This window comes from Diplotaxodon limnothrissa, linkage group LG18 (assembly GCF_057381915.1).
Source record: "Diplotaxodon limnothrissa isolate DT_005_m linkage group LG18, D_limnothrissa_male_GT1.1, whole genome shotgun sequence".
Classification (NCBI taxonomy): Eukaryota; Metazoa; Chordata; class Actinopteri; order Cichliformes; family Cichlidae; genus Diplotaxodon; species Diplotaxodon limnothrissa.
In genome coordinates this window covers 13470559-13493615 of record NC_140613.1, presented here as the reverse complement: position 1 = coordinate 13493615, position 23057 = coordinate 13470559, and the positions used below count along the sequence as shown (strand labels likewise).

The window sequence follows — 23057 nt, the reverse complement described above, 5'->3', positions numbered from 1 at the left end:
GACTTTAGAATTAAGGGTGTGTCGGTCATAGAATGACTCTGAGTGGATTTATATTTAAATTATGCAGGAAATGTATGCAACAAAGCATAATGTTGCCTCCTAAAGCACGCACACATCCCTCATTCCCTTCATGGCTCTTTCACGATGCTGTGGCCTGAGGGGCTCCTATGCATCTAATACAGCCCTTTTACTTTTCTCTCCAAGATAAACATATCTGAGTCCCGTTGTCTCTCTGCACTCCATCATTTGTCAGTTCTTTTTATTGTGAATAAAAAATTAAATGACCTCCCTTTAATTTGAGGTGATGCCACTCAGTTTGAGAACGCTAGGAGGAATATTCTGCTTCCCTGATGAATTCTTAAAAATAAATCAGAGCTGAGAGAGCCAGGTGTATATGCAGACCACCTCTGGTGGTATAGCAAGGAAAATAAATATCTGAAACAATATTTCACCGTGTTCTGCCATATTTCCATCTTACCTTTGTATTAATCTGTAATTTAAGGCTGTAACAAAGAGCGATCAAAATGAGTGTGTGTTTAGAGGAATCAGGCGTTTAAATTTCTCTCACTTTCAGGTGGTGTAACGTTTTTTGTAGCGTTGTACGACTACGAAGCGAGGACGGCAGACGATCTGTCTTTCAAAAAAGGGGATCGCTTTCAGATTATCAACAACACGTGAGTATATTTGCTTTTTACACTGACAAAATGCTAGGCGGATTTGTGTGTGTGTGTTTAATCCTTCAGTGTATTCAGGTCTGATATTAAGGCCGAGATCTGTCTGGGTTAATGGGTTCCTTTAATGGGCCATCTGTTTACTGTCCATTGATTTTTCTCTTGCCAAAGAAAAACATGCAGTTAAATTTATGACATTATACCAAAAAAAGGATGCTTATTATTGGCGCTTTGATGATCACTGAAGGTCAAGCTCATTAGAGTATTGACAAACCAATTAGCTTTGTAAACCAATGCTCATTTACTTCTTTTGATTTTATTTTGTGGATTACTCAAGTCTTGAATTTGACAATTCAGTATCAGTCATGTTAGTTCTCATAGTGCTTTGTAAGGATATCATGATTTGGAAGGAGAAATATGTCACTCAATACCTGCCGCAGCAGCTTTACCTTGTACCCCACATGTGCTCAGGTGTGAAAATAGGCGGCGTGCCAAGTGCTCTGCTTTTCTTGTTTGTCACGTTCCACGTCCCATCCTACCACTGTGTGTGTCCACATTGCTTTTGCGGTGATGAAAATGCCATCTGCTTCTAGAGAAGAGGTGGGACGAGTACAGATTGGCTAAAGGTTTTCAGACAGATTCTCTCTTCCTTCACTTTTAATTTAAGCTCCACATCTGCTGTTAAACACACTAGTAATTGTGGCTACTTGCTTATTTTAGCGTTCTAGAAAATTTTGATTCTTTTCCAATCAGTTTTACTTGTTTTTTTTTTTTTTTTTTTTTTTAAATAATAGAAAAAGCATATATAACATTATATAGGGCTTTGGAGTTGATATAACGGCCCAATGTATTGTGGGACTGCGGCGCCATATTTGCAGGTCACGAATCAAAACAAGCACACTGTGGTGGACGATTGCTAGAACCATGCTTAAAAGCAGCTCAAAAGAAAAGGGATGGGATAGAGACTGATTGCGTCCGGATGCGAAGAGACGATACTTGGAAAAAATAGAGTGCGTTGGTAATGTGGACACGTATGAAATATGGCTGTGGAGTAGAAACCCTGATGACCTACCGCCATTGCCCTACCCTGATACCTTCTCGTACCTTGTATGTCAGGGGTGGGCAACTCCAGGCCTCGAGGGCCGGTGTCCCTGCAGGCTTTGGATGTGTCCTTGAACCAACACAGCTGATTTAAATGGCTAAATTAGCTCATGCAGTTCTCCAGAGGCCTGGAAACGAACTAATCATGTGATTCAGGTGTGTTGACCCAAGGTGAGATCTAAAACCTGCAGGACACTGGCCCTCGGGGCCTGGAATTGCCCACCCCTGTTGTATGTGGAGTCGGTGCATACATGGCGAACCAGTTTCGGAATTATAAATCTCTGGAGGCACACATCCAATTTACAAGATTTCAGGGTTCAAGATTTGGCTGTTTTTAAGCCTCCGCGTTGTGAGTACGTTGTCATTCAAACAAAGGTAAGTCAACTTGAGTACTGCGAGTAAAACGCGATTGATTTCCCCCCTCCCTCCGTAGATTAGACATTTATTAATGAACTGCACAATCTCCATATCATATTGTGTGTGTGCAATTATTGTCACTTAAAGTCAGGATTTGTTTCATCCATTTCATAGGCTGGTTTGCCTGCAATAACGCCAAATAATTAGCAAAACATAGATCCTCAAAATCACTCATTAGGATGTTTGTTCTATTACGCTATGACCTCAGAGCACATTGAAAATAAAACTAATAGGCTATAAAGAGCAATATGAACTTATATGAACTTACTGGAATGAAATGATGGAGCACACCAACAGATATCTGGGGATAATAGAGAACTGGATATCAGGTTGTCTCACTGCTGCTATCCAGGCTTGACGCCTTCGTTTGGTAACATCCGATACTTGAGATCCCACATGTTGCTTCCAGGAGGGGAAAGAATGAAAAGGTAGACCATTTTCAAGCTTATTCCCTTGCCGGTCATGCAATCTAACATTACAACCGACCACACAGCAAGTACGACCCATAGCTGATGTTATCCGTGTGCTTTCGCTCCGCTCAATTGTTAGCTTTTTGTTTGGCCTGCAAATATGGCGCCTCAACCAAAAATCCTGGCCACGCCCCCTCCCACAATGTCATGCTCCAAAGCCTTATAATGTTATTGAGGCGTAATTTAACTTTTCCTTAACAAATTACTTTCCCATTTTCTGCCAGTGACTTCCCTCAAAAAGTAGTTCAGTCAGGACCACTTCTGTTAGGACTCACAGGTCACACAGACCTGGAAACCAGTCCATCGCCTCCCACGGCAACCTCTGGTTGCTAAGGAAACTTGTGGTGATAGTGCAATTTCAAAAAGAACAATGCAAACTGGAAAAGATAAACGCTCACCATCAAAGTAAAAGCTGTGCCTCCCTTCTGAAACTTTGAAGTCAAACGGCCTCTGTTCCTGCTTTATGCCTCACGTTTCAGTTTCACTATCACTTGCCGAGTAGTTTGAGTGTTTGCAGACAAGTTGCAGTCTTCCATGAAAACTACTAGCGACCAGAGCAATTGCTAGAAAATTTTTGGTGCAGCACCACATTATCTCTTTGCGAACATTTTCACACTACCAGCCGCCATCAACCGGTCAGGAATACATTTGCAGCTTATGGTTAGCAGTTGGTTGCCGACCAATCTGGTCTGTGTAACTGGGGTTTTAATTAAGTAATGCATGCAAAGGAAGAGCTGGGTTAAGGGTGGGTTCCAAATGGGTTTGCATCAACAGCAGTAACTGTAGGTGATCTTGAGTTATTTAAATATTGCTTCCTGCTGAGGTTAGCTGTTATCAGCTGATCGCAAGCTGAGCTTGACTTCCTGTTTTGACTAAATGCTTAATATGTGGTCTTTGTGTCACATCACAAGTCTTTGTCAGTTGTTTGCAATTAAAATAAAGAAACTCAAACCCTTGAAATTTATTTTAAACATGTTTTTATCATCTGTACAAGTAATTTTTTTTCTTTTTTTACAAAAAAGCTAATTTTAGTCATCATTTATTAAATAATTTTGTATTCTTGATCTGTTCATTTAATACTATATATAATATATCAGTTATTTAGTTTCAGTTGATTTAAAAAAAAAAAAAAAAACTAAAAAAACACCAACAACATTCAGCATCTGAACTCCACCCACATTTTGATGACTCAGACTGCTGACGTCTTTGGATGATGTATAATCCTACCTCTCTCTGTCTTTTTTCCCCCTTTGTATGCTTTCATACCAGCTCCCTTTCTTTTGGAATAGGATAGTTTTTTTTAAGTCACACTTTTGTGTTTGTATTATGTGGTTCTGATTTCTAATTTACTTCTCTCTTCAGGGAAGGCGACTGGTGGGAGGCGCGCTCCATCAACACAGGGCAGAAAGGTTATATCCCCAGTAACTATGTGGCTCCAGCAGACTCCATACAGGCTGAAGAGTAAGAACTCACACAATTGCCTTTCCAAACATAGTATCTTTGCCTCTCTCTGTCATCCAACAACTTTTATTTCCACGTCTCTTTTTTTTTTCTTTCTTGTCCCTTCTTGTTATTTTCCCGTTCCTCACCCAACAGAGAGTCTAAACAATGAAGCCATGTATTGTCACAGGAGCCGATGGCGTTCTCTTTTCTGTTCTTCTTGTGTGACAGAAACATTGTGCTGCTTTTACACAGTTGTGGCCTAGTTTCTCTTTTAGCTGTTGGCCATTTTCACATTTTCACTTATGTTTGAGGTTTAAACTGCTCATTTAAATAAAAAAAAAAACTGGGTAAACCTGCCCAACTTTGCCTTTAGCATGAAAAATAACTTACTGTGACTGAGTTTGCAGGATTTTAGTATATGAAGCAAAAAAAAGAAAAAGAAAAAAAACTCATTTCTTTGATTGAACTTCGCAAAGTAAGCCTTACAAACAAGAAAATTTAGATTTTTGTTATTTACATCTGGGAGACAAGTGGAAAATAGAAAATATACCATGGAATGGCTGTTCCAGCAAATTCATCCCAGGGTCAGACCGTGCGATGTTCAGAGAAATTGCAAACAAAGCCCAGACACTGTATACACAAACAGAACAAGTATAGCTTGTTTAGAAGGGATGCCAGGTGAAGGAAAAAAATGGCGGCACTGTTTAGGTTTGCAAAGTTGCATCTGAACAAACCACATGACTTCTGTACCAATGTTCTTTAGAGCGGTGAGCTAAAGTAGAGATATTTGGCTAAAGCGTCACGTTTGGTGAAAACCAAACACACCATATCAGAACAAACACACATCATACCAGCTGCAAGCACGGTGGTGGAGGCGTGATGATTTGAGCTTTTTTTGCGGTCACAGGACCTGAAGGGTTTTATTATAACACAAGATTAACCACACTGTGCATGTCCTCTGACTGGAGCCTTTTATTTTGCCGAGCCAGCTAATTCAAAAAAAGCCTCGCTTTCTTGAACCTCCTCTGTAGTAGACCCCTCAGTTCATCTTTTGGTCACTGAGTCAACCATGAATTCGTCTTTATATACCTAAATATTCTAGAGTCAGAAGCCATCTGTCCGACAGCTAAAGCTTGGCTGAAATTGGGTCGTGCAACAGAACAGTGATCCCAAGCACAGTAACAAATCTAAGATAAGATAACCTTTATTAGTCCCACACGTGGGAAATTTACAACTGAATGTCTGAAAATAAAAAGAATCAGGTTTGTAATGGCCCAGTCAAAGTCCAGACTTCAAGCTGATTGAGATGCAAACCTGAAGGAACGCTGTAAAGAAGAGTGGGGCAAAATTCCTCCACAATGAGGTGAGAGGCTGATAAAGTCGTACAGAAAATGAGTCCTTCGAGTTATTGCTGCTAAAGGTGGTTGTACCTTTTGACCTATTAAAGCATGGTATATGTTTTTAAAAGGATTGCAAAATCTTTTATAACTTTATTTTCACATGACTATAAATTGAAACATGCAAAACGCTTGTTGAAGCAAAGTTTTAAACAAGTGATTATTATTTTACCTTAAATTATATTTTATATTTTTTCCCCTGTCTTATTTTCAATGCAATAATGTTAACTCCACATATAAATACCTGTCAACTGGTTGATGTCAAATATATTGTCACATCACTACAAAACATATCCCTACTATATGAAGGAGAAAATGTAAATTGTGTGCAGTACATCACAGTGGGCTCTCCTCTTGTGACTGATTGTTTGACTTTATTTCTTTTGGCAGATGGTACTTTGGTAAAATGGGCCGCAAAGATGCAGAACGCCATTTATTGGTTCCAGGAAACCAGCGGGGAACTTTCTTGGCACGAGAGAGTGAGACGACTAAAGGTAGGATGATTTCTAACAGACATAAAGATGGGCGTGGGTATAGAGACGTCACCCTTTCCCTTTAAACTTGAACTTTAGCATCATGACGATTTTCTTCTTTTGGACCAATAAGTGACTCTATTTGGACACAAGAGCAAAGTGTTAGCTTGCCCCGTCACATTTTCTAACAATTTATTTAGAAAGATGTTTCTATAGAGTGCTGGGGGCATCACAGGAACACAGATACCTGCTGATTCGTGGAATGAGTGTAGCATTTTTAAATACTGGATGATATTGAGATCCGGTGCTTCAAGTTCTCATTTGGTGGATTGAAATTTTTGGCACTTTTGTGTTTCATTTTCCTTCTCTAACTGGACACACTAGCAGCGTAGCTATACCAATGGCTGTAATGCTTTGTCACTTGACCCACCATTATCACTTTACTGTGTAGTTTACTGTAAAATAGAACCATAGATCTATCTGTATGTCTTTGTTCACCTTCCGACTTCATGAGATTTGTAGGCTCATCTGTGACTGTGGCTAAATATTTTTTTTATTTCTTATCGGTTTAGTTATTTTAGAGTGTTTATTTTCCCGAGCAACACATCTAAGTTCATTTCTGTGGATTGTTAAGGTGCGTACTCTCTGTCCATCCGTGACTGGGACGATGTAAAGGGAGACAACGTCAAACACTACAAGATCCGCAAGCTGGACAACGGCGGTTATTACATCACGACACGAGCGCAGTTTGAGTCATTACAGAAGCTGGTGAAACACTACACAGGTACGCTGCCCATCTTCTGCACACTCGGGCGTCTTATTTACGTGTGGAACGCATTTAGACAAAGTGCTGTTTATAACTGGACAGATTTATTTATTTATTTATTTTTTTTGTTCTTTCCTTTTTTCAGATGCATGTTTTATGAAGCCTAGTGGTGTTATTTGGACAGATGTGATGTAAAAGTCACTGAGACCATAGAGACTTATTCTTTTGAAGGGTTTTAGCATTGCAAGTAGCCCCCTGCCTCCTACTCTGGCTCCATACAGTGTGTAGACCAGCAGATTCAGTGCTCACAGTGGGAAATGTATTATTCAGCTGCAGATCTATGTGTTGAATATGTATGCGTGTTACAGAGGCTTTTTTGCTATGGTGATTCTGAACTAGTCACAAGCAGCGCTTTCACCGACGCGGTCACAGCTCAGTAACTCAGTAACGAGGTTCTAAAAAAAAAAAAGTTTAACCCACTGGGACTTAAGCCAGAGGAGGCCATGAATACAAAAAATGTTTCACTTTTTAAAAAAAACTGTCTCATGTAGCTGAAATCTGCACAGTATTGATAAACAGTCATTCTAAAGGTCTCCTTTGGTATCTTAAAAGAAAGCGACTGCAGCGCATGGTGTGTAAACACATTCAGTACAAACTGTTTTTGCGAACTGCACAAATCCTGTTAAACTTGTAAGAAAATCTATTTTAAAAGAGAGTGTTTGTTAAAAGAGACTGCGTTTCTGGTTGTGTTGACCGCATTTTTCCACATAACTGATAGAAATCACTCGCTGCTGTGTGGGTTTTTTTTTTATTTATTTATTTATTTTTTAAAGAACTGTTACGGCTCAAAGCTCTGCAGCAGTGTAGCCTTTGATCTGGAGACAGAAAGTCAGGAACAAGTGAGAAAATCTTCACTGGATCTTAACTGCTCAGTGTTTGAATACAGGCTGGATTTCCACTCATTCCTCTGTTTTCCCCTATTTTGTGTGCAGAATTCCAGCAGGACATGATGTAGCGATTGCTGCTGCTGCCAAACAAAAAACAAAAACCCAGAACCTTGATCTTCTTGCCTTTTAGTGTAGTTGAAATCAAAATAAAACACGGGATACTATTATGGTGAAAATCAGATTATTTCTGGAGTGCATGTTGGAAATAAAGTTTTTCTGTGAGGTGTGGGGACGGGGATCAAATCTGTTGTGATTTGATTCTAGTTTGCTACCTGCTGGTGGCCAGGACTGCATGTGGATAAAGCACTCCGCATCAAAGCTCATTCACTCACTCACTCACTCATTCCCCTTCTTTCTTTTTTTTTATGTACTTCTTCCTGTGTAGAACATGCGGATGGTCTGTGCTACAGGCTGACGACTGTGTGTCCCACAGTAAAGCCGCAAACTCAGGGACTAGCTAAGGATGCCTGGGAAATCCCACGAGAGTCACTCCGGCTGGAGGTCAAACTGGGACAGGGCTGCTTTGGAGAAGTTTGGATGGGTAAGAGGCCACTAGAGCCATACTCAAGCACACAGTATGAATGATATTATTTATTGAAATCAGCCCTGCAGGCACAGAAACCAATGCTTCAATCTTTCATTGTGCTCACTCACACTAAAGAGTGACAAAGCAAAATTCATCTATATGCCCTCCAGATGTTATGTGACAATGATGGCTGTAGTTTTTGATTCCTGCACAATTGGTTGACAGCAAGGACGCTACTTTTATGTCTTTGTTAAATATGGAGATGGGGATTGAAAACAGCAGAGACTTCATAATAAAGAGACATGCTACTGAAAGAATCCTGAATGGAAGCTGTTGGTAGGAGTATAAACCCTTATTATAATCCTTATTGATGCACAAGTGCTTGAATAAGTGCCTGGAGGCATTTCAAGATGGCTGCTGTGTGGCAACGCTTGCTTCTAGAAGGACTACAGTAAACAGTACAGGGAGTGCAGAATTATTAGGCAAATGAGTATTTTGTCCACATCATCCTCTTCATGCATATTGTCTTACTCCAAGCTGTATAGGCTTGAAAGCCTACTACCAATTAAGCATATTAGGTGATGTGCATCTCTGTAATGAGAAGGGGTGTGGTCTAATGACATCAACACCCTATATCAGGCGTGCATAATTATTAGGCAACGTCCTTTCCTTTGGCAAAATGGGTCAAAAGAAGGACTTGACAGGCTCAGAAAAGTCAAAAATAGTGAGATATCTTGCAGAGGGATGCAGCAGTCTCAAAATTGCAAAGCTTCTGAAGCGTGATCATCGAACAATCAAGCGTTTCATTCAAAATAGTCAACAGGGTCGCAAGAAGCGTGTGGAAAAACCAAGGCGCAAAATAACTGCCCATGAACTGAGAAAAGTCAAGCGTGCAGCTGCCAAGATGCCACTTGCCACCAGTTTGGCCATATTTCAGAGCTGCAACATGACTGGAGTGCCCAAAAGCACAAGGTGTGCAATACTCAGAGACATGGCCAAGGTAAGAAAGGCTGAAAGACGACCACCACTGAACAAGACACACAAGCTGAAACGTCAAGACTGGGCCAAGAAATATCTCAAGACTGATTTTTCTAAGGTTTTATGGACTGATGAAATGAGAGTGAGTCTTGATGGGCCTGTGGCTGGATTGGTAAAGGGCAGAGAGCTCCAGTCCGACTCAGACGCCAGCAAGGTGGAGGTGGAGTACTGGTTTGGGCTGGTATCATCAAAGATGAGCTTGTGGGGCCTTTTCGGGTTGAGGATGGAGTCAAGCTCAACTCCCAGTCCTACTGCCAGTTTCTGGAAGACACCTTCTTCAAGCAGTGGTACAGGAAGAAGTCTGCATCCTTCAAGAAAAACATGATTTTCATGCAGGACAATGCTCCATCACACGCGTCCAAGTACTCCACAGCGTGGCTGGCAAGAAAGGGTATAAAAGAAGAAAAACTAATGACATGGCCACCTTGTTCACCTGATCTGAACCCCATTGAGAACCTGTGGTCCATCATCAAATGTGAGATTTACAAGGAGGGAAAACAGTACACCTCTCTGAACAGTGTCTGGGAGGCTGTGGTTGCTGCTGCACGCAATGTTGATGGTGAACAGATCAAAACACTGACAGAATCCATGGATGGCAGGCTTTTGAGTGTCCTTGCAAAGAAAGGTGGCTATATTGGTCGCTGATTTGTTTTTGTTTTGTTTTTGAATGTCAGAAATGTATATTTGTGAATGTGGAGATGTTATATTGGTTTCACTGGTAAAAATAAATAATTGAAATGGGTATATATTTGTTTTTTGTTAAGTTGCCTAATAATTATGCACAGTAATAGTCACCTGCACACACAGATATCCCCCTAAAATAGCTAAAACTAAAAACAAACTAAAAACTACTTCCAAAAACATTCAGCTTTGATATTAATGAGTTTTTTGGGTTCATTGAGAACATGGTTGTTGTTCAATAATAAAATTATTCCTCAAAAATACAACTTGCCTAATAATTCTGCACTCCCTGTATACAGGAAGTAGTAGTATAGAAGCATCCTGACTGTGAAGGGGAATTCTTGCCAAGGAGGAGCAACTTTGTTTTTGTTTGTTTGGGGTTTTATTGTTTTGTTATTATGCGTGTACAAATTGAATAAACAAGATGCTGTCTTGCATCTGTCTGGATCCATTTCTGCTCTAACAGAGCAAGATAACATTTGAAAATATAAAACAGATGCTGTTTTTTTCCCCTCCCTTTTTGTCGATTCAAATTTACTCAGTTTATTCAAACCACAAAGAGACAGAAAAAGAGGATGTTTCCCTGCAAAAGTACTCCCGACACAGTAAACGCCTACGTAAATGTGTTAGTAGCTGAATAGTTATTGTGTGAAATATGTCAGAAATACTTGGAAAGGCTGCCAGAAACAGGAACTTTACTCAGAGCCATGTTTCCAAAGAATTTGCTGTTTGAGGACGAGGTGATGAAGCAGAGCTGTAAACATGACCACGATGAGCCGCGGCGTTTCGAAAAAGTCTTAAAAATTTGATATGTTGTCTTTGTGTCCTTTTCAATTAAATATGGGATTTGATTTGTGGGTCATTGCATTCTGTTTTCTGCACTTTCATATTAATGAAATTATTAACAGGGTTGTAGATGGCGATGTTAAGGGATACATTGCGATAAACCAGTGGCCTCCGTGCGTTCGAGCAGTACTTCCGATGTTAACAACTTGCAGACATAAATCCCCGCTGTAGTCCAGGTGTTTGACACAAACACTTATGAATTAGTGAAGAACAGGAACAACTTTGTGGACGTAAACACACACAGTCATTAGGGCCTACAAACATGCCCAATGTGCATGATTTATATGCGCATGAATATGAAACTTATGTAGAGTTAATGTGAAAAACAAATGACACTGATTTATGTTAGTGTTTTAACGTCAGGAGTGGGCCTGTTTTGCTGCCTCACCGGCACACGTACTGATGTCAGAGCTGATTACAGATTCCTGTGGGTTTTCATAGACACACACACACACACACACACACACACACACACACACACACACACACACACACACACAGCTCCAGTAATCACAGGTCACTTCCTACGCTTCTTTTCACTGGCCTGCTTGTGAGACGGGGGCCTCTGAGTGAACACGACTCTCTTCTTTCATCGTTGAGTCTTTAATTAAGCCTGCCCTGCAGCAAGCCTCCACTGAGCAATCCCAGGAATCCCTCTCTGTCACTCACTGTTTCGTGGTTTCGTGATGGTTTTCTGCTCAGCTGCAGTTCGTGCTGCTCGTGTGTTTTTGTTTTTTTAGATGATGTTCTCTATGCACTCCCCACCTCACGTTATTACTTATAGATATTATCATTGTCTTACTTTGTCCTTCAGCTTGCGTGCGTGCACGCAGAGTTTGTTCGCTATGATTCATTCATGAAGCTCAGCCCTCTAACGAAAGCAGTAGATCTCCTGCCTTGGCTTATTGTATGTAAGCAGGGCGTGAGTAAGTGGCTCTCAATCAGGAAGTGGCCGATTATTTCAGCTGCCATGTTCTCTCCATACATGGGAGCCCTGCCAGAGGTCCAAGTGATTTTAGGATTGACTTTTTAATCACGTGAAAGGGTTAGAAAATGGGCCTTTTAGTCTTTTAATGAATTGGAAGTGTATTTCCTCTGTATCTTTCAAGCAAAGTATTTACTTTTGCAAAGTAAATAAGTGATCATTCACATTTTGTTTCATATATATTCAGGCACATGGAACGGTACGACTAAGGTGGCGATCAAGACCCTGAAGCCGGGCACCATGTCTCCAGAGGCTTTCCTGCAGGAGGCTCAGATCATGAAGAAACTGAGGCATGACAAACTGGTACCTCTCTATGCCGTGGTGTCTGAGGAGCCCATATACATTGTTACTGAGTTTATGGGCAAAGGTAAGAACTGTTCAGTTTCCAAACCAGAAGTTATGACGATGCACACAAAGAATGTATATCTTAAATTTATTTGTATAGCCCAGTATAACACAGAGGTTCCAAAGAGATTCACAGGAACTAAAGCATATGAACCCATATGAAAACAGACATTTAAATAAACAGTCCATCAGAAATAAACACAAATAAACACACAAATCGTGTTTGGTTTTAGAGCCAAGAAATGAAGAAATGAAATTTAGTCTTAAAGCATTTGCAGTCATTCATATGTTAAACACAGTGCTAAAAAGCTCATTAAATCAGTGTCGCCTGGCTCTACAGATAGCTGTGTATCGACTGCACAACTATGCTAACAAATGTTTTGCTGTTTGGTGACGTTTCCAAGTGGCAGCATGTATAAGGAGAAAAATAATGGATCAAGACAACTGCCCTGTGGAACGCCATAGAAGTCATGAGTGGTTGATCTCCGTAGATGATGATGAATTTTCTGTTAGTGATAATATAATATGATCTAAAACATTCAAGTATATTATAAAAGAGTCGTGCTGTGACTCATTTTTTTTTCATCCATAAACTGTTTAGGAACAGCCAGCCAAACGTGCCCATACTGTTTGCAGTGACGTCTCTTTGGGGCTTGTAGTTAAAATAACACTAAAAATCAAAAGACAATCACTTTGAATCAACTTCAGATGTGTGCTTCATTTGGCATGAAATAACAGGAGAGCTCGCCTCACCTGGCCACGAAACTGCTCCTCAGTCAGTTGTCTGAAAATGGAGACTGTGTATAAAAAATGGCTATAATACCCAAACACTTCATGCATTCATTTTTGTAAAACCTCTGAATTAAAGCTGAAAAATCTTCCCTTCAAGCACAAATTGATTTGTTTATTTGGATTTAAATCCACTGTGGTGGCATAGAGAGTCAGAGCGGCAAGAAAATGTATGTTTATGCAGAGCTTGTTTGAGTGCAGCTTTGAGATAAATACATTTTTTTTCCACTCCAAGAGTGAGGCAGGAAGTCTGACATATCTTGTGTAAACCTTAGAAGTGAAAATATCGACAGACCTTTCAAAGAATAAAAAAAAAACTGACGTCCTCTTGGAATAATAATTTGTGTCTGTCAATTTTTCTATTAGAGTGTTTCTATAAAAGATCTTCTGTTTATCTTTTAACCTCAGAAAAGTAAATGCAAATTATTTCAGAGCTTATATAATGTTATCCCTGGCCTCAGAGCTCTTTTTAGAGCTGTCACACAGATTATACTTAAGCCAAGCGATCAATAGCCACTCCTTTCACTCTGATTGATTGATTTATTTTTTGAGCAGATGTTAAACAAGAGCAGCAAAAAGGTAAAATTTGAACTCATTAACTGGTACAGAACTGTGATTAGAACAGCCAGATAGTTCCATCAACATTTAATAAGTATTTCATTCTTAATCTGACCCCATTAAACACACACAAACCTTCCAGTCAACAACTTGCTCACCCCTGCACCACTGGATCCCCCGCAGTCCAGCAGCCTTTAAAAACACATCACAGTTCATTTGAAGGGTTGTATTCACTTTTTAACAGTCGCGGTGCCTCCAGGTTATTTCTGTTTCTGTTTATTTTGGTGTTGTCTTTATACACGTTGCAGACGGATGTATTGATTCTCTTGACAGTAGTCTTCTAAACTCTGGCAGGTAGTTTACTGGACTTTCTGAAGGAGGGAGATGGAAAGTATCTGAAGCTTCCCCAGCTAGTGGACATGGCTTCACAGGTAGGATAAAAACTCAGTGTTTAAATGCTAACACAGGTGCAGCAGCTCCCCGTGTCTCTTCCCTGCCCGGCTGCTCTTTTAACTCTGACTGAGGGGAAAGATTATCATACATCAGCAATGCAGCGGAGAAAGCTCCACGCGGGCTTCTTTCCAGCCGTGTGTGTAGGTGTGCATGAGTCAAATATTCACGCCCTGTGAATACTGGTTTCGGTTTGTTCTCCATCTGGCTGGCATAATTTATTTAAAATCTACCCTTCCCCTCTCTGCCGCTTCCTGTGCAACAATGTGCGCCTCCTCTCCCCCTCCGACAGCTCTTCACCGCTGCGTGTGCCTCCCCTCGTTGTCCCCCACTTAACTGCCTGTAGCACTTAAACGCTGCTCACCAGAGGCCATTTAAGCTCGCTGGTTCAGTCACCTACTGTGATCTGCTCTTAATTTGCCTCTTCACGCTCACAGGCTCCCTCTCCACTCTGCAGAGTAGTAATTTTTCTTTTCCTTTTTTTGGGGGGGAATTAAAACTGAAACAGGCTGAAACCCAGAGACGCCTCAGAGGGAGTTTACAACAAGTGTGAGAATGGTGTCGAATGGCTGTGTTCAGGATGTTTATCCAGATGCTGTTGGTGTCATTGTTACAGGTGTAGAGTGCCTTGTTTGAGTTTTGTCTTCGTGTATTCTTGACACCTAAATGCAGCTATGTTTATTTGATCTATAATTGAAAATAAAACGTCCTTTTTTCATGCTCGCACTTTTGCTTTCTGAAGCTGTTAGAATAACACCATTACGTCCTGTCCAATCCAACTTAATCCCAGATTGCAGACGGCATGGCCTTCATTGAGAGGATGAACTACATCCACAGGGACCTGAGAGCTGCCAACATTCTGGTCGCTGATAACCTGGTGTGTAAGATCGCTGACTTCGGCCTGGCTCGGCTCATCGAGGACAACGAGTACACCGCCAGACAAGGTGTGTGACAGGGAGCGGATGCAGTTGGACGCATGTTTGTCTGCACTGACTATAAATAGAGAACATGTTGATACTGGGCCTCTCAGTGCCTGCTCTGATCTATTTAGTTATGACTGCTGCTTAATACAGGACTTGGAGCTTAAATAAATTGAGTTGAACCTGAAAATGTCACAGCAGATTTTGATATTAGCTATAATTAAAAATGCAATTTGCAGGCCCGCTACATGAACCATGATTTTGTTCATTTAGGCTACACATGCTTACATTTTTTTGAGCTGAAGGGTGGTTCAAAAAATCAGTTAACGTTTCTAATCAGTTGACCGATTTGGCATCCTGATGTGAGGATGTGCTGCTTTTTCACAGTTTCTAACATTTGAAAAGTTTAAATTATTGATTTACCAACTGAGGAATATTCAGCAGTCTTATTGATGTTTTCTTTGCCCATGCTTGACTCGCCTCGCTGTTTCCTTTTCTTTTTTGCCAGGTGCTAAATTCCCCATCAAGTGGACGGCACCTGAAGCTGCCTTGTATGGACGCTTTACCATTAAATCAGACGTCTGGTCGTTCGGTATCCTGCTGACTGAACTTGTGACCAAGGGCAGAGTACCATATCCAGGTAAAGACAGCACACGCAGATACATGTAATGCACTTTTAATTTTTGCTGTAGATGCTTTTGGCCCCTCCTCCTTTGTTCAGCTGAATGGAGTTCTCGTGATGGTTTGCCCCAGGAGACAGTTTTGCGTCATGATTATTTTCCAGCACGCTATTGTCATCCTCAGTCATCTGGGGCTTTTTCACCCTGTGAATTAGAATAGAAATCCACACATGTGATCTGATATGAGTCATCTCAGGTGTTTAGTGACTTGTCAGTCACTGGCAAAGTACCCTTGCATGTGTGATCCCCCTTCTTATCCCTTTCTTCCACCTCGTTTCTGCCCCCTGCTGTATGAGATCAGTACTGCAGTGTGTGCCTTGAACTGTGTTAAACTGACAGTGATTACAGAGCATGCCATATGGACGACTTAACGATGTCTTGTAGAGGTCCATCTGGCTCCAGTGGCCTTCTTGGTTTCAGTGCAAATCATTCCTCTAATTATTTCACCCCAGAGCTGCAGATTCAGGGGGTTGAACCCACTTATTTGCATTTTTTTTAAACCATAAAGTGTCTAACTGTACATGTATGGTCTGCTCTTCTTATTTGAATTCGATGCTAGACAGTGCAGATGTATTTGGATGCAGTTAGACCAAGTGTCTGGACCGTGATGTGTCATTTCTTTTCCATTTTATATCAAGTGTGTGTGTATAGGTATCTACTGTTACCCGAATAGGCAGACATGATGTTAGAGCTGAGGTTTTAACATGCGAGATGTAAATCATTCTACCACCTCAGCAGCCGACACATTGCTGCCACCACATCCTGGTCTCAGCAGCTGCTCGGGGCTTTTCCTCTCCTCACCGACTGTGAGATAATCTGATCCCCACTCTCCCACAGAGAGATGGAGGGGGGAGGATGCGGCTATGCTGTGACCATGCCGCTGACTCTGTGTCATAACCTCTTTTAGCTGCAGTTGCGCTCCCCACGGAGCTGTTTCTGTGCTGTGTCACAGAGTTCATGATCACGATCTTCCTGTCTTGGGAAGAAATCTGTGACACTGGGACGCGGAGCTGGAGCAGTTCTGTTTGTTTTCTTGTTGTTCAGTTTTACGAGTAAACCAGTAAACTGGAGGAAGCTACGCAGACTTCTCTGTGAGAGCGCTGGAGCACCTGTATCGGTTTATTTCTGCTAACAGTCTTATCTCCCTGTATGTGTTTTAAAATTGACTAAAAGTCTTAACAGGAAATAATGAGTGAACTTCCAACTGGGTCATTGAGGTTTTTTTTCCCCCCGTACCACAGTGGTCTGCGTGGGCATTTAATCATTTAATCCTGCTGTCAGCTGTATGACAGCAGCGCTTTCTACAGTCAGGCTGCACACTGAGCTATTTCCTAATCAAAAGTTGTACTAGTTTTCTTGACCAGAAAACTTTGGAAGACTCCTTCTGTTATATGGTTTTTCAAATAACCACAGAGAGAAGTCATATTGATGTGGAAGTCAAACTATATTAGTTGATTTTGTGTGTGTGTGTGTGTGTGTGTGTGTGTGTGTGTGTGTGTGTGTGTGTGTGCGCGTGTGTGTGCGCACCCAGTCTTGGCTGGATATTTTCCAAAAGACACAACTTTCAGATACTATAGAATTTTTATTTATTTATTTATTTAGTAGCTAATAGCTCTAATGCCTGGCAATCTGTTTTTGGCCATTCAACTAAAGAGATTGAGAAGATTAATTTATTTTCTGCCAGTCTGTTTGTAACAAAGTGCCTTAAACATACAATTTAAATGTAACTGCAATCAATTGGTCCAGTATGTGTAGCCTCAACATTGGTTCATCCCTTGAGCTCGGTGCCTTTTTGTGCTTGAATGCTTCAAAGGCAAAAATAAATGAATACATCCGTACAAGGACTAGAGTGAAAATTAGTGGAAAAGCTGCTAATGTCCAAAGAAAAACTTTGAGAGATCTTCAGAAATTCTGAAGATGTATTTCTCATGACCATAATAAATAAAATAAATTATATAAAAAACGTCTAGAGTTATATTAAACCACCAATTTATGAAATTTTATTCCCATCCATCAGAGTGCACAGCTTCACTCGGCACATAGGTTAGATGGTGCGATAATCTCCCTTTTTGTGTGTCTATAGTGTAAATTTCCACGATTACAATCCCACTGCCTTACTTAGATCAAATAAATGAATAGATGTATGAAGTACCTTTGTAATGAATGTTTGGATAACCTGACTATATAATGGCTGTCCATTTATATTGTATTTCTTGTCCTTTTTTTTTCCTTTAAGGCATGGTGAATCGAGAGGTACTCGAGCAGGTAGAGCGAGGTTACCGCATGCCCTGCCCACAGGGCTGCCCCGATTCACTGCACGAGATGATGAAGCAGTGCTGGAAGAAGGAGCCAGATGAAAGGCCGACCTTCGAGTACATCCAGTCCTTTTTAGAAGACTACTTCACAGCCACAGAGCCACAGTATCAGCCAGGAGACAACCTCTAGTCGGGAGGATCTGGGACTAACTCTGGCAAACCGCAGTACATCGGCAGAGATCAAAATCCAGGAAAACCAACGTTTCTGCTGAAGCTGCAGAAAATACTTTTTTTTTTTTTACAAACTTTTCCAAACTGACATACCCGATGTAGAGGAAGTAGAGGTTTGTCCCTTATGTACCTGGGGGGCCAAATATGTGGGGAAATGTCCAAGCGGGTTGAACTCTGAGAACTGTGCATATCACAATAATCCATATAGGCTGGCCACAACACTGTGATCCAAATTTTCAAATGAATGGTTACTCGCGGATGCATTTTTTTAATGAACGTTTTTTTAAATGAGAAGTTCCCCTACCCTTCCTCCAATCCACCATCTTTTTTAAATTAAATTTAACAACAAAAAGTCTTTGATATTCGAGTGAGAGCTTTTATATGTATATGAGTTTGGTATGAATATGTAGGTTGATAAGAACAGACTGCTGACAAATCAAAGGAAAAACAAACGGCGACTCAGTGGGCACAAAAGGAGCAAAGGATTCGAGTATTTCCTTTAATTTGTCAGCCATATGTATGTAGTGGGCGCCCAATTACTGTGTGAGATGTTACGTATGTGCTCTGACTGTAAAGTGTGGAGCATTATGAGGTGGAATAAATGGAGGAGGAAAAACGGTGGTATCGTATGGATGCAAGAATGTACTGAGAGATGACCGCAGATGTACATACAGTATGTATAAAAAGTGTATTTGAGCAGGTGTGACGAGGTGGAAGAAGCAGGAATAACAAGTGTTTTATATGATTCTTTTTTAACAGGGTTGTTTGAATCTCAAAATGAAATTTTCTTCTTTTTTTGTCATTTAATCTGGGACTTGAAATCATAAAGAGGTATTTTGCTAATTTACAAGTGCAAACCCGGCGGTACAGATGATATATCACTTCGTGTGCGAGTTAAATAGAAACAGACAGACAAAACAAACACCTGGCACACACTGTGTTCCAGACAGGGCTTTAGTGCTTTTACAGATCAAAATCTAATAAGAAATTCTTAGAAATGCTTCCATTCTCTGTCCAGGTGTGTGTGATGGGGAAATTTGGGAGTATGAAAGCTACAAAGATGTGAACTTTTTGTTGTTGTTGTTGTAATTCTTTCTGTTCATCACTCAAAGAACATGTGTGATTGTTCTTAAACATACAGACATGGGGACTTGAACTAGTAGGGACATGAATAATGAAATGAATGAGAAAAGTTACTAATAATGATTTTTGTACAGGAAAAAAAATAAAAGGTTTACTCAAAGGTTACTTTTACTACTTGTGTTCTTGACGAGTTGCAGTGATCTTCTTGAAGAGTCGGACCCAAGACGTCCAGATGTTTTCTTAAACGTGGCTATTTTTAAAAATTCATTTAAATTTATGCTTCTTTTTACTTTACTGAATACTGATGCTTTCTGACTTTGATTTGACATTTGTAGATTTCAACAAGATGATGGCTACAATACAAACATGCTCGAGTTGTATTCACTGTTGCACACTGCAGTATTACTCATCTTCAAACCTGTAAAGAAGCAGAGAAAGCAATACCTAAATGATCTCCACCATCGTTGTAAAACTGATGAATATTGCATCAATATTTCAGAAAGATTCAGCCTTGCTATCTAATGACATTTCTGCCTTTTTCTTTAAAAAAAAAAAAAAAAAAAAAAGGACAAGTGATACTGACAAAAGCATGGGTGAAGGGTTCAGTCATTCTGGCTCTCACCTGACCATCTCCTTGTACTTCTCCAGAGCCTCTCGAGCCACATACTGAATGAAGGCTGGGTCCTGCAGCTCCAGCTCGCTGGGAACGGTGAGGGTAAGCGGAGGAGAGTTTAGGATGCTTACCTCCACCTTGGTCTCACGAACAGCCTCATTCTGTTCATTGTGGCTCTCTGGCGCCACCTGGAGAGTGGAAGAAGTCATTTTACATCAAGCACTCCTTTGCAGTGGCATATACAATAAATATTCCACTTTTACGATCAGATTTAAAATTTTCCTTTTTGCTAAAGCTTAAAGTTCGGGCTGGATCAGATGACTGAACCATTCCTATGTTACACTGCTATAGGTGAGTGCTGCTGGGGAGGGGCTTCCCGTGATGCACTGAGCATTTCTTCTTCACTCGTCTCTTTTCACTCTGTGCATTTATTCTCCACTGCTGTGTTTAATCATTAGCAATTAAACTCTGGCTCTCTTCTATATTTTATCTTTTGTCCTATTTTCCTTCCCTCACCCAACCAGGCATAGCAGATGGTCGCTCCTCCCTGAGTCTGGTTGTGCCAAAGGTCTCTTCCTGTTGAAAGGGAGGTTTTTTTTCCCCCATTGTCACCAAGTATTTCTACTATTTTATAAATGTTTGCGATTTAAATTCGGTTTATTGAAGATTTAAGAGTTCCATGACAAAAGCTCTGTGGATATGCCTCCATTTAAATTTCTCTTTAAGAAAACATATCTGCTGTTTTTATTTCATATTTCATCATAGCTTTGCCACCTCTTCCACCATCCCTCCTCACCTTGGTGATGTGGAAGATATTTTGTGAAGCGCTGCTGTTGCTCACAGCCTGAGCCACCCAGCTGTATACAGCCGACATGTTGCTGAGCCAACTGACTGTTTCATCAGTGTGGTGCTGGACAATAGACAAGATCTCATCAAACTGCTCTTTGGAGATTTCCAGCAGCTGAGAAACGTCATCCAACTCCACGTGCAGTTCCCGAACACTGGGACACTCTGGAGCCAAGAAGAAGATAAAGTTTTAAGTTTCAAAATGTCAGCTCGAATAAACGTCCAGGTTGAGGCTGGTGGTTGCTCACCTGTGAGCAGAGCTCCCTGGCAGTTCTCACACTCGCTCTGTAGCTGCCAGCACTCTGATGTCTGTCTGCGGAGGGCTCTGCACAGCTTCCTGTTCTGCAGGAAGCGAGGAAGACTTTCCCTCTCTACAACAGAATTTTTTATTTATTTTTTAGTTTGCTAACACTTTATGGAACAGCTAAGAATAATAAAACTCAGTCTGTACAGTTAACTTACAAATAAGAAAATGCACTGAAATTTGTTCAATTACATTTAAAATGATTTCAACTCAGTAGTTCCAAACCATGTGACACTGGGAGCAAGGAATCTGCATATTTTAATTCCAACCAATTCCAGCAGCAGCTCTATAAATTTACAGATGGAACCAGAGAAATCTGCAGCTGTTATCATTTTTTGTATATTTGGCACACGCTCACTGGCACACGTGAGGCAAACTGCTCGGCTTAATCATTACCTTTCTTCTTCTCCTCCTCCACTGTCTTGTGGATATCATCAAACACCTGGGTCACCACAGCTCCAAACTCATCCACCACACTTTTAGCAAAGTCAAAGAAGGATTCCAGTACTTCCTCTAGTCCCACACCCTGCAGGAAGCCCGAGTCCCGGGCAGGGTCGTAGGGATCAGAGGTGGTTTCTTCCATCAGGATATCGGTGTTGTTCAGAAAGGCTCTCTGAAGAGCTTTGTCAAGCCTGCTGCTCAGCTTAGAGACCAGGGTGACGCTACGGTTCACCAGCATTCCCACTTTATTGACCAGTCGGTTGAAGGAGTCTTCCATCTGGACGATCTCTGTGTCTGTGTTGTTATCCTGGTTTACCAGAATGTCCCCTGCTTCCAAGTTGGTCTCACGGGGACCAAAGCGCCGGGAAACTCTTTTAAAAAAGTTTTCTACCTACAAAACAGAAGTGATGGAAATTGATGCATTTCACAGAATAGAATAGAACAACTGTGATTTCAGGATTGGGAGATAATTCAAAAACATCCCGTTTTAGCTGAATTTAGCATCTACTACTCAAACATCAGGATTTATTTTGAGGTATTGTTTTATTGTTAATATACAAAACAAAAACGCTATTATAACAAATACACAATGAAAAAAATTAATTAATGATAATAAATTAATAAAATAATATTTCAGTTTTTGTCTCAGTATGTATCTATTTTTAAAATGGATTTGCACTCAATTTTTATGACTCCCATTACTGACTAATTTATTCAAGCGACTTCAGACAAAGTTATTCAATGCATTGTTATGAAAATACAACAGTCTGTCAGTGGGAGAAGATTGCGCCAACTGTACAACTGTCATTTTTCAACTGAGAACATGTAACTTTATTTCTAGCAGCATTATTTGAAGGGCATGAAAGTCTGCATACCTTAGTATGGAAAGAAGCAAAGCCCCTGCGGCAGGTGGAGGTATAGAAGTTTTTACATGCATCCTCCAGACAGGGTCTGCAGTCCTCCCACTCAGTCTGCAGGGAGTCTTTGCACTGCTCCTCTGCCTCTTTTAGCTTCTCAGTCACCTCCTTGGCTAGTTCTGCTGCCCCCTGGTGGTCAAAATAGGATTCTTTAATATGTTTTCATCATTGACTTGAATCTTTTATTTTCTTTTGCAGGAAATCAAACGTGGATCCAACCTTCTTCTTTTCGCTGCTGTTTCTCAAAGACCTCATCAGGTGTTCATGCTTCTGCTCATTCCTCCACATCACCTCCTTCATCTGCTTCACCCCATACAAAGCTCTCCTTACCTCCTCATCCACAAGCTTCTCACCACCCAGTGACAACTCTGAGAAAACAAAAGGAAACTGAGTGCATTTTAGTCTACACATAAACACACTATTAAACCCTAAAAGTTTAATATTAAGAACAAGAAACACATTTCCTTCAAAGTCACTTACAAATATTTCTGAACAAAAGAATAATTAGATGAACCAAATCTACTTGGAAGTGTCTGTTCTGCAAACTCACGTTTTAAAGTGTCCTCTGAGATGCCTTCACCTTGATCCGTAGGTACAGAATCGAGGAGACCCAGCGTCACCAACAAAAGTGTTAAACCCAGCAGGAAGTTCATTTTGGAGCTCTGTCACAGCGACTAATAAAAAGTCTGACAGGATATACCAAGTGTGATTTAGGGGTTACGTATGAAACCGACTCACATTTAGACACTGAGATTTAAACACAATTAGAGCCTATCTGTGCATAAACTTTAAGATTGTTATCAAAGAGATCGTTTTGCAAAGATGAGTAAGCAAATCATGGCATCATGGTGACCTCTCATTTAA

At 40.7% G+C, this 23057-nt stretch overlaps 2 protein-coding genes across 2 annotated transcripts in view; one reads left to right on the top strand and one right to left on the bottom strand.

Moving 5' to 3' along the window:
- The window catches only part of yes1 (YES proto-oncogene 1, Src family tyrosine kinase), a 33383-nt gene extending 14156 nt beyond the window's left edge, over window positions 1-19227 (top strand). Inside the window, exons 3-12 of the mRNA XM_085378537.1 lie at window positions 575-674; window positions 4022-4120; window positions 5890-5993; window positions 6607-6756; window positions 8071-8226; window positions 11949-12128; window positions 13808-13884; window positions 14694-14847; window positions 15332-15463; window positions 17740-19227. Of these exons, the coding sequence (XP_085234663.1) occupies window positions 575-674; window positions 4022-4120; window positions 5890-5993; window positions 6607-6756; window positions 8071-8226; window positions 11949-12128; window positions 13808-13884; window positions 14694-14847; window positions 15332-15463; window positions 17740-17948 (1361 nt within the window). The 3' untranslated portion in view covers window positions 17949-19227. The remainder of the gene's footprint in view (window positions 1-574; window positions 675-4021; window positions 4121-5889; window positions 5994-6606; window positions 6757-8070; window positions 8227-11948; window positions 12129-13807; window positions 13885-14693; window positions 14848-15331; window positions 15464-17739) is intronic.
- Window positions 19228-19690: 463 nt separating this feature from the next.
- Window positions 19691-22846, bottom strand: clul1 (clusterin-like 1 (retinal)). Its single transcript, XM_085378536.1, has 7 exons — window positions 22744-22846; window positions 22413-22561; window positions 22152-22322; window positions 21232-21667; window positions 20780-20902; window positions 20482-20696; window positions 19691-19873 (listed from the first exon to the last, which is right to left on the bottom strand). Exons 1-7 carry the CDS (start codon window positions 22844-22846, stop codon window positions 19691-19693), a joined length of 1380 nt encoding a protein of 459 aa, XP_085234662.1.
- Between the last annotated feature and the right edge of the window lie 211 nt (window positions 22847-23057).